Source organism: Typopeltis vanoorti, chromosome 5 (genome assembly GCF_054136105.1).
Source record: "Typopeltis vanoorti isolate ZY-2024b chromosome 5, IOZ_Tvanoo_1.0, whole genome shotgun sequence".
NCBI classification, from domain to species: Eukaryota; Metazoa; Arthropoda; class Arachnida; order Uropygi; family Thelyphonidae; genus Typopeltis; species Typopeltis vanoorti.
Genome location: NC_143553.1, coordinates 56292609 through 56305420, shown reverse-complemented (window position 1 = coordinate 56305420; position 12812 = coordinate 56292609). Strand labels below are relative to the sequence as shown.

The 12812-nt window shown below is 34.8% G+C and overlaps 1 protein-coding gene across 5 annotated transcripts in view; it reads right to left on the bottom strand.

The window, feature by feature from the left end:
- The window catches only part of LOC150106430 (armadillo-like helical domain-containing protein 3), a 352469-nt gene that overhangs the window by 112928 nt on the left and 226729 nt on the right, over window positions 1–12812 (bottom strand). For all 5 annotated transcript variants that reach the window (XM_090392440.1, XM_090392443.1, XM_090392441.1 and 2 more), the window contains one exon: window positions 3827–3957. In XM_090392440.1, the coding sequence (XP_090248566.1) occupies window positions 3827–3957 (131 nt within the window). The remainder of the gene's footprint in view (window positions 1–3826; window positions 3958–12812) is intronic.

The window sequence follows — 12812 nt, the reverse complement described above, 5'->3', positions numbered from 1 at the left end:
AATAAATTTTCTTTATGTTTTTTATGTCATGTTTTAGGTTTCAATAAAATTTTTGTTTCTTAATAGTTATTGTCTTTCAATATAAATTTTTTCTGAAAATATAAGAAATTACTGGTAATTAAAAAAGTTGATAAATTTGCAATCACTACTGGTAATAGCATTAAAAGATGCATCCATAACCATGGCAGACATTCTGCCTCTGATTGGGAGAAGTGACCATGCAGTTTTGCTCTCTGTGCGGCGAGTTTGCTAAACATGTGGAATTCTCTGTTACGAAAGGTATACTGAGCTTCAAAGCTGTTAATTATGACAAATTAAGCAGCAATTTGGAGCAGGCCATGGCTTAAGAAGATACAAAGAAAGAATGTTAGTGGTGTATGGGAGGTGGTTAGGGATTGTTTGAGTGAAGAAGTAAGAGACTGCATATCCAGGGTCAGAAGGATAAACCAAGTGGAGATTAAGTGGCTGAGATGACATAAAGCAGGAGCTGCAAAAAAAAAAAAAAAAAAATTTTTTTTTGAAGGATTATAGAGTAAAAGGTTATCGGCATACTTGTGAGCAGTACAAAGTACATGCAACGATAACTAGCATGTTAAGAAAGGCTAAATTAGATCATGAAAGAAAATTAGTTAAGCAAGCCAGGTAAATCATATAATGTAAGAGAAAAAATGATTATGGAAAGAAAACTTAAATCAGTGCTGATGGTAGAAGGTCGCAGAAGCAGAAGAAACGGTTGAGTTACTAAGTGACCACTTTGCAAGGATGCATCATCCAGATGGAGAGTTTTGCCAATGTGACAGAGACCAATATGATGAATAAGGTAGACAAAGTACTCGGTATAATGAAAAATATCAATGTAAATACGTCAGTGGGACTGGGATGCATCACGGCCCATGTGCTACAGATATGTGCAAGAGAATAGACAGTGCCTCTGACAAAGTGTTTTAATCTAAGTCTCAGCTCTGCAAGGTTCCAAATGGAGTGGAAAGAGGCGTAATATAGTTCATTAGTTCATTAAGTGATTTCAAGACAGAACATAGCAAATTATAGATCAATTATCATCTCAGGAATGGTTAAAGTATTAGAAAAGTTGATTAAAGGTAAAATCCAGGAATGGGTGGATAGGAATATAATACTCTATGGTATTAAGTTCGGATTTGTAAAAGGTAGGTCCTGCTTTAGTAATTTATTCATGTTTTATAACAGGATGACAGCAGAATTAGATAACGGAAATGGTTACACCATGATACCGCTAGACTTTGCGATGGCATCTGACAGAATACCACACGGTAAACTATTACATAAGCTAGAACAGATGGGAATGGATATGAAGATGGTGAGGTGGCTGATTGACAGGCACACACCTGAGAAGCATATGGTGGAGTTTAATCTAGAAGAATGAGAGTGACTAATAGAGTGCCTCAAAGCTCTGTACTAGGGCCACTACTCTTTAATTTGTATGTTAATGGTACAGGGAATGAATTGGGAAGGGAGGGGGGTATTCAGTTATTTGCTGATAACAAAAAGATAGAAAGGACAACAGTTGATAAAGGTGTGGGCAAAGCATAATGTTTGTCAATTTACTGTTGCAAAGTATAAGGTTATGCATTATGGGATGAAAAGATTACATACTGTATGTATAACATTTTCATCTTGAAGATTACATTGCCTTTGGGGGGGGGGGGGTGCAATGATGGACAGAAGGCATATTGTAAAAGTTGGCAAAACATCTCAAAAATTAATTGGATGTTGAAAAATATGCTAACAAGACAGGGAAGTCAGCCTCATCTTGACTACTGTGTAGCTGGTGGATCTCTTCACTTAAGCATAATGAAAACCAACACAATAAATTTCAATGACAGTTATTTCAGATACAAATGAATTGGATACAAACAGGTGGTGAAATACGAGACTTATACCATAAACATCTCATATTCACAAGGTTAAATATGGGACTTATAAATTGTGTAGCGTCTTCTTCTGATGAGTAAGAAACAACAAACACTCCACATTTGCTCACCATTCCTCCTCTTCATTTATCTTCTGCTTCAAAATATGCCCTGACAATAGGACATATTTTTTCCTCCATTCCATTAATCATAATTATCTGGCTTAGTGCAGAGGTAACAAAGGACCTTACTAGGCATTCTTAATCCAATTCAATCATCTGCAGTGTAGTTCAGTAATGTAAAATCACATTACTGAACTACAGCTAACTCTCAATTGCATTTCAATAAACATTACACAACAATTCTGCTTAACAATGAAGGATTACAATACTAAAGGGCATGTCTTTAAAGTTTCTATGTAACTTTAAAGACATGCCCTTCTGCTTAGGGCACTAGAATGCCATTTAATGAAAGGCGGTTGAAAGTTGATGTTGAAAAGATAAGATTTATTTTTGTAGTAAAGTAGTGATTTGTATTTGCATTTTCGTGCAGGTCTGTTTATTTTTCATAGCTCAGCATAACTGAGCGATTGCAGAGATCTGTGTGTTTGAAACAAAATTTTATTATTTTTGAAGCTTGCAGTGAATGACAACAAAACTTTCACACAGTATGAAAATCAAACATAATTAACTGCATGGACTTTATGAGAATGGGTTGTTGTGAATGCAACATGTGTATGTGGCAGAATGTGGAGAGTTTGTTTGTTTGTGGAGAGACTGAAGAGAAAGAGATAGGGTATGAATATGTCAGAATTGTGATCTTCTGTTGGACTATGTATTGGTAAATGCAAAACTGGTGGGTGGAATTAAAGAGTGCATAACTACAGGAGCAAATGACCATATGAATCACAGAAACAATTCAATATCCACAACTCATATTGGTTCCCCTTCTCCACTTTCACTGATCAAGCAAGCAGGAATGCTGAAGTGTTCACCATCAGCAATGACCTATCTCAGATCAGCAATCTTCCCACCAGACAACCCTTTCCTATCTGCCAACACATTTGACCTCTTCCCTTCCAGATATACTGTGGTTGTCAGTTCTCCTCTTGAAAACTTGGACCACAACCTCATACAAGTCTCTTTTAACAAAGATGCTGTCACTAATTTTAGGAGTATCAAATTAAGTTGGGACTTTTGCTATTGTGAGTACATGCTACCCCCACAAGTTGAGTTTGAGACTGGAAACTTGTGCACAAGGTGGTTTCTTTGCACATATGGGGCAGCAAAAATTAGAGAGAATATTGTCTATGACCACCTGGAATTATTTGAGGAATTCCTTACTTCTTCTCTACTATGAAAAATTATTTGTATTTGGAGAGAAAGTAAAAATTTTGGAAAGTTAAAGTTTGCAACATGAGATTTTTAAAGTAAACAGCCAATCCATGGGAGAGTTTGCATAATCTTAATAATCATCATAAGATAAAATTAAACTTCTTCCTTTCCAGTAATACGCCTGGTGGCCCATTATGGTCTCTTCCCATCTTTTCAAAGGCCATCCTCTATTCCTTCTCACTTGAGGTCAATATCCCTCTGGGGGAGTCTTCCTTCACTCATTCTTTCTGTATGTTGTCTTCATCTCACTCTATAAAGATCAATGTAGTCTAAAGCAGATATCACCTCAAGTTCCTTTAAGATATCGCTATTTCTTTTGAAGTCTAGTCTATTACATCCAGCTGTTTTGCACATGAATCTCATTTCAGAGCTTATCAGTCTTTTTCTATCTGCATAGAATTAAAATTAAACTTAAAATTAATAAAATAACTTAATAAAATTAAACTTACCATAAAGAAATCAAATGTGCAACAACATTGTACACAGCTATATATACAGAAAAAAAAAGTTTCAAATTAATAATTCATAAAAAAGTATACTTACAAATAAAGGTCCAGTGGTAAATTTTTACGCATGTGGCTAAATACAAACTCCACCATTAAGTCTAACAGAGCACATGCAAGTGGACGAGATGGGCCACTACGATCTGTGGGTACCTTCCTGTGCCTCATGGGCTTGACCGAGGATTTTTTTATTTAGTATTTATTTCATTCATTCAATGTATTTACAGTAATTTGATAAAACAGAAATACCAATAATCAGTACTTCACAATATACACTCAGTGACCAGAATATTAGAGACATTTCCATGCCCAGTGAAGTATGCTAATGACAATCACTGGCAGTAAATAGCTAAATAACTTTGAACAAGTCATGACAGTGAGAGCTGGCCAGTAAGAATATCTCAGAAATCACTGCCCTGCTAAATGGTCACTTGCAACAGCATCTCTAGTATACTAAAAATGATATCAAGCAAACATTAGGCATACAGAAGGATACAAGTGCTCACTGTGAGAGAGAAAGGATTGACAGAATCTTAAAATACAATAGATATCCTAAAACTGATCAAACTGTTAAGTACAATAAAAGATGGGAGAAAAAAAAAAACAAAAAGTATCCAAACACACATTGCTTTGGACACTATAACATGGAGTAAAGAATTCCAGTTACTTCATATGGAAGGTATGAAGTTTCCATGTGAAATTATGGACCTAATACAAAATGACCACAACAATTAAAATTGATGGAGTGGTGACCTAGCATGTTTTCCTACAATTCCTTAGGTTCCCATGATAGCAAGACAAGGACCAAATGGAATTGCTTACCTGGATATTGACAGTGACTTTAATGATTGAGATCTTGTGGGCAAGCAAACTTGGCCACAAGATTTCAATCCCATTTAAAAGCTTTGGGATGTGGTGATGTTTGTAACAGAATCCAATGCCATCAAAGCTGATGGAAATGAAGGAGAAATGTTGACTTCTGCAGTTCTGAAGGCTAAACATAGTCTAACATCCTGTTAGGTGGGTATCACTAATCATTAATAAACTGGTCAGTCAATGTATATTCATATAACATAATATATAAATAACTAAAAATAAAAAAATTTACAATATTTCTTTTTAAAAAATTTTCTTGCCTGAATCATATTTTTATTAACAAATAAAAAACAATGAATAAATAAAGAACTTTTTTGAAAAAGTTGGAAGAGTATTCGACTGCAACTCTAACAATATACATCAAGTTATATGACATTTGATCTCCTAACATCTGAAAACTGAATGTTTTAAGTCAGCAATTTTTTTGGACTATTACCATATGCTGACATTATCACTGCTGACTATTTTTTTGAGTCAGCATGGTAATGAAATACTCTCCTAACCTCAACAAATATGGCCTTATTTACCTGCCTAGAATAAGAGAGATAGTCATATCAATTCAAATGCAACAGCTGTAAACACTTCTCTTCATACAGATTAACATTAACATGTAGACACAAGAAATTAATGATATTTATTAATTGTAGATATTTTGATCTGAATCTAACAGATCAATCATTGCACAAACAATTCAAAAGGCAGAGAGTAAAAATGGATTCTTTTTTCCTTCAAGATACACAAGTCACAAAAGAGTGACACCATATGGTAGAGTATGACAGAAATTAAATAAATAAAACAAATTCACAAGAATTTAAAAATAAAATAAAATAAAATCCATGTTTTTTATTATTATTATCTTGAAATTCTTTATATTTTATTTACTTAATTTACATTATAGCTTAACATCTATCATACGGTATTACTCTAATGCAGTCTGTATGTGTTGAAGGAAAAAAAAAAAAATCCATTGTTTTTGTTTCATCTTTTAAAGTACTTGTGCACTGATGATCTATTAGATTCAAACTGAAATATCTGCATTAATAAATGATTGTTAATTTCTTGTCTATGCATTTCTATTAATCTTTTACTGTCACAAGTCTGCTAAAATATTCTGTTTATGTTAGAGAGAGAGACAAAAAAAAATAAATTAAAATAAATAAATATTTAAAAGAAATAAAAAAGGACTTCAGGTCATTTTTCTGTTACAATTTGAATTTTTTCCTACATTTATTGTTGTTTGTGTTTCATGACAAATAGTAACGTACTGAAGATGCTAGTTAAAATCTGGTGACACATTAACTAGTTAATAAATATATTATTTATTGTTTTGTTGTTGTGTAATACCATAATGAATCAACTAGTATTCATTACACACAATGACAATCAAGATAAAGAAGGAAATACAGAAAAAATATATATATAGTTATAAAAAATTGAAGACAAAAACAATCAAGGGAAGACATTATTATTACAAGACCCCCCCCTCCCCCCAAGGAGTCCAAGAACTCCACTGATAACAATATGCAATCCACCATCTACTTAATCTCCATCTCCATAATAGACAAAAATTAATAGTATTTTTGTCTATTAATTGTGTATGTGTGTGTGTGTATGTTCTCAGACTGATGGTTGATAGGAGACTGAAGTTTAGAGAGCATATTGCTAGTGTTGCAAAGGCTGCACATCATAGTGCTGCTATGATAAGAAGTACTGTAACATGTAGGGATAATGAAGTGGTTAAGCGACTGTATAAAAGCACTGATCAGACCACACTTGGACTATTGTGCTCAATACTGGTCACTTGTGATGCGGAGAAATTGGAAAGGCGAGTGACTAAGACAATATCAGAACTTTAGACTGCTGACCATAGAGAGAGAGGATGAAAAATATGAATTGCAGGGTGTAGTGGATAGGAGGAAAAGTGGTGATATGATAGAGACATTTAAGTTAGTGAGAGGATTTTATCAGATTAATCCAGATAAGATTATAAAAAGGTAGAAGGCAAGAGGGGAAAACCCAGAGATCATCCCTGGAAGTTATGTAAAAGTGCAGTAAAGAGGCATTGTGAGGAATCGATTTTTTATATCGAGAATTGTCAGTGAATGGAACGCATTACGAGAATGTGTTGTTAATGCAAGGAGTGTTGAGGATTTTAAGATTTGGTATGATAAATATGTTGTCAGTTGAATGAACCTCCCATGATGCATCTGCCGACTCCACAGAGGTGCAATAATAATATACTGGAAACTATTGTCATTCTCATTTAAATCCTCATCAAAATTATTAATCACAGTGGGTTTAATGTGAAACAATGACAAAATAACTTTCTTTGGCTTCTAAAAGTGAGGAGATATGAAACCCTTTTTCACAAAGCTAAACTCTGTTGAACTAACCATCTTTAAATCATATAATGGAAACCTTTAGCTCAACTATTTCACTCACATAAAAAATTATGAAGCATAGCTTAATGGGCCATCTGGTTCTCCTGGATAGGAGAACCAACGGATAGGTTCTCTCTGTGTTATCACTTTCTGCGTTTCATGTGTGGCTCCATTGGGAGAATGCCAGATAGGATAACTAGCCAACAGGGTGAAAGAAGACTTGCAAGTCCCAAGTCTTCTTTCAAGGTGCAAAAGTCTCACTAACTTCTCTGTTGTCTTTCAGATCAGTATTTTTACAATAAAAGGTTGAATTATTAAATCCACATTTTATTATAGTGGTAATGGTTATAAAAAATAATGAGAAACTTCACAGGTCCTTTTCTTGAGGAAACAGTGAAGTCTGTTCTCTATTTCTGTTCTCCAAAAAGATGACCTATCTTTATGACCAGCCTATATCTCTCACCATTTAATTAATGGCATTAAATTTTATAAAATTCCTGATAAACTTATTGCTTAACTGCTTGAGTTAAGCAATAAATTTCCAATTACAACCATAGCAAAAAATATATAAACAAAACAATTTATTTAATCAATAAATTTTTAAAAAAATTGCAATCACTGTACAAATCATACACAAATATATTTCTCTACAGCTCTCTCACTCACACCAATTTATTTGCAAGTTGGGCCAAGACCTTCCTTTATTCAAGGGTACAGCAGTAAAATGATTTCACAGGCTGGCTGCTAGATAGTGCATGGGGCCAAACTGGATAGTAACATGAATCCAGAAACAACCTGATAAGCTAGTGATAAATCCTGCTCTCACTTACTTGGCCAGTTCATGACTGGAGGGAAACCAAACAAGGTGGTTTGTGAAAAAGAGGAACTGTTGAGGCATGTGTGGACAGGAGACTGGATTCCTTTGTGTGAGTGGTACTGTTTGCAGAGGTGGCATGCAATTAGGGAAGTTTGTTATCCCTCTTTGCATGCTTCTATTCCTTATTATCTGTTTCTCCCCTATAATGGATTACAACGAAATGAAATACAATTCTATCATAAATATTCTCCCACAAAAAACAATACCAAAAAATAAAAATTTAAACCACCAACATTAATTCTTACTAAGAAAAAAAAAGTTTCCTTATCCACTTCAACATTTGTGGCCCAAACAGCAATATAAATGATGTACACTATCACCCCTACAGTCATCTAAACCAGAATTACTATTCCCGATAAAATCCAAGCTGGCAACCTCAGGAACCACCTCCTACTCCCAATTACAGATTCCGTTGTTTCTTCTGCCACACAAGCATCTCTATCACTCTCCAAACTCTGAAAACCAATCAGATCTCTTCAACTATCTCTAAAGTTTGATTTCCTGCATTTGAAATTCCCTGAGAGGGAAAACATCCATAATTCATATTTACCTTCTCCAGTTCCATTGATCAAGCAGGCATTGATGCCAAAATATTTGCCATTAGCGACAAACCAACATACATAGATTGTCACTCTTCCTACCAGAATATTTGTAAATGCATTCCAATCTGCCAACACACTTGATCTCTTCCCAACAAGCTACCTTTCTAAATATACTGTGGATGTCAATTCTCCTCCTGGTAACAGACCACAACAGTTTTCAATCTCGTATGCTTTGGCACTACAAGGGTGCAAAATAGGATGAGCTCTGACTTCTACTCCTCTTTTCTATAGTTTGAATGCTGCTCAGTTCTCCTGATCCAAATACCTGCTCAGACCAAATAGCAAAAATCACCCTCAGATGAATGAAGGCCTTCATTCCTCATTCCACTAAAAATTCCTGATCACCATCCAAGTCACCATTCCTGGTTGTCAAAAATGTGTGTCGATGCAGTACAGGGAAAAAAAACTCAGCATATCTCAAGTGGCTCAAGACAAACTCTAGTTGCTCACTCCACCTATATCACAGCTTTCAACAGTTGTAAAAGAATTGCCAATAAGTCCAAATCAGATTTTGAAAGGGTCAGATGCTGCAAACTCGTCTGTCCAAATGACAGTTGAGTATTTTGGTCCCTTGCCAAGGTCATTGGGATCAACTTTTGTCCACCCATTTTTCTGCCACACTGACATCCAGGTGTTATCATAGTCACTTCACCCAAAGACAAGGCTAATTTCCTGGTATCACTCTTCTCTTTCAATTGCTGCATAGATGACAAGGGCATTCTCCCCACTTTACCATGAACAGCTGACTTCTGTTATTCATAGTCTTCTGCCAGAAAGAAATCAGAAGAATCCTTGATAACCTAAACATAAATAAGACATCTTGCCTTGATAGTATCCCACCTATTATGTTAAAAATGTGTGCCCCAGAACCATTACCTAACTTATATCACTTCTGCAATCTATCCTGGAAATATGGAAAGAGACTAACATTTAGTCCATTCCAAAGAAGGTGAAATTGCTGTCACTCTTCTATTCTCTCAAAAACTATGGAGACAGTCAGCAATAGCCTACTTCTGCACCATCTGGACACCCGCTAAGTGATCAGTAATCAGCAATACAAATTCTGTTACTCTTGATCCACAGCTGATCTTCATGCCAAGGAAAATTTGGAGAAACTCATGTAATCATTCTTGACATCTCAAAAGCATTTGATGTGGTTTGGCATATGGCCTGCTTAGCAAACTGCCATTCTGTGGTCTGCCTTCTGTAACTGGATCACCAACTTTCTCACTGGTTGCTCACTACAGATTACCCCACCAATGTAGGAGTACCCAACAAAGGTTCTTTATTTTCACCCACTCTCTCTTCCTCCTATATATAAATGACCTCAAGACTTCAAATCCTATCCATAGCTTTACAGATGACAGTACACTCCATTCCTCTTCTTCATTTGACAAGCCTTCTAACAACTTAGTGCCCAGTTGTTAGAACCCTCAAGATTCACCAAGATAATCTCCTGAGCTGCAATCTGATGGTTATTACAGTGGGATAAGGCAACCCTGTAGACTTCAATGCTAGCAAACTAAGTCTTGTCTGATCTCTCACAAGAAAGATCTCACATTCCTTCCTAACTTTCAATAATACTCATATCTAAAAACAATCAGATTTCCCTTCTAGAAATGACCCATATCTACAATAATCCCTGGCATACATATCCCGGCCATAGTTTCTGCAGCCACCAAAAACCTCAGTATATAATTTTCTGCTCATGCACTACACACCTTTACATCTGCTAACTCTATAAATCCCAAATCTGCCTAACCATGGAATACTGCTTATACATTTGAGGTAGTGTACCAAAATCCTCTCTAAGATTACTCAATGCTATCCAGAAGAAGGCAATCCAGTATTAACGATCCTTCTCTCAGAGATCCACTTCAATCCCTCTCCCACAGACATTTTGTTTCTGCCTTATGCCTGTTCTGCAGATACTCTGGCATATAAAGCTCTGCTGAATTGGTCATTATCATCCTTCAAAATCATAAGAATAAGAGCTGCTGCTAACCAACACCCATTTACAGTCCAGCTTGAAACACCACCAAACTAACTTCTCTGCCTCTTCTTTCATTCCATCTATTTCTGTTCTTTGAAACAGCCTTTTCCACTCTGCCTTCTCCAATTACCAGATCAAAAAAAAAAAAAAAATGTTAATAGGTTTCTCCATTTTTCTTATCCTCTTGCCCACACATATGCTTTAGGTCATACAACCTTTCATGTGTGGGTCATATATGTAGAAAGAAAAAAATACAGAGTAAATCTTTCTTGATTAACAAATCGTACAGCTTTCTTAATTAACAAAGCTGCCTCAATAGCATTTTCTTTTCTGTAAGACCAAGATCTTGGACACCACATAAATCGTGAAATATATCATTCCAGCAATTTTTGGTGAAAATAAGCATTCTGTAGTCTCAAGCTAATATATATAATGAATTATAAGATCTTCTAGCTGCTTTATTTCCACATTAATTCAGAATAATATCTTTCTAATCTAAATTAACTAAACTCTCAATTCTACTAAACTGAAATAAAATTCTACCCACAAAAGGTTGGTAATGAATAGCACATATAGTATTGGTGAGTGGCTAATTACAAAGGTCCAACTGCCATTTATTGTCGTCATCACATGGCAATTCTAGTTAGTCCCAGGATTCATCTGAATCCTGGGACTAACTAGATTTTTTGTTTCCAAGCAAAAAATTTGTGGAGCGGAGGATCTTTCAAAAGATCACTCCACTCCACAAATCTACTTCACAAGTGTGTTTTTGTCTGTCTGCTAACTATGCATGTTTCTTTTTTCCTTTCCTTTAGTATTACACGGTGATCAGCATTCATTTCAAACAAATTATGGAGACTACAACCGTGTTAGAAATAATTACTTTCATTTCCTGATGTTTCGACCTTCATATTAAGGTCATCATCTGGAGTGTAAACATACATATACAGAGACAAGCTATATTACTTTCAAACAGTATGCCAAAGAGACAGTGATTTGAACAATGTTATTCTACTGGCCTGACCTCTAGCAAAAAAAAAATTAATTAAATAAAATAACTACACCAAAGCTATATTCTATTTATAACATCATCAGAGAACAATTTCATATAGATAGTTTTATTACAGCAAAAGTAGTGTCTGAATTTAACATTAGAGTTGTTATATTAGAGCTAATATCCTCGATTACATACAGTCCTATTTATAATTAACTTTTAGACAGAAAGGTTATGTGGGTAGTAAAAAGTGCCTTCCATATTCTTGGGATTTTTAGATCATCATTATTGTTTTGATTAAGGTGGTTGATAAGAATTTTACAGGCTTCCTTAAATTTATGTTTTGTGTGATTAGAATTAATTAATTAGAAAGGCACCAGTTTAATTAAAGGCACAACTTTCTAATTAATTAAAATTAATTAGAAAGTTGTGCCTTTCTAATTAATTCTATGCCTTTCTAATTAATTCTATGTAGAGTATTCAGGGCATGATCAGAAAGGTCAGATTTACCATAGTTATTGAATTTAATATGCCTTTTATGTTCCTTTCTGATAGGAATTGTGTATCCTGTTTCACCTATACAGGGCAAATTACAGGTTCAATGTATACAGTATACTCCAGGTGGACCAGCAGATAAAGTAAATCCTTGGATGAGTTGCACTTAAAGTTGAATTAAAAGTTATCAGCAATACATCCCTGAAAAATGGTTACAGCCAAAATATTATCGACAAAATTCTTCACAAGACCTTACTTAAAAACAAAAATAAACTAGATTACAATAAAACTGTAACCATTCCATACATTAAAGGGATATCATATAAAATAAACAGAATACTACAGAAATGCAACCTTAATACCACCTTTAAACCTCCTACAATAAAGAGCTTACTCAACTCATCCAAAGATCCACTTCCTCTGCTGGCCCACCATGGAATATATTGTACCTGTAATTTGCCCTATATAGGTGAAACAGGATGCACAATTCCTATCAGAAAGGAACATAAAAGGTACATTAAATTCAATAACTATGGTAAATCTGACCTTTCTGATCATGCCCTGAATACTCTATATAGAATTAATTGGAAAGGCACCAGTTGTTTGCATCACACAAAACATAAATTTAAGGAAGCCTGTGAAATTCTTATCAACCACCTTAATCAAACAATAACGATGATCTAAAAATTCCAAGAATATGAAAGGCACTTTTTACTACCCACATAACCTTTCCATCTAAGAGTTAATTATAAATAGGACTGCACTTAATCCAGGATGTTAGCTCTAATATAATAACTCTCATGTTAAA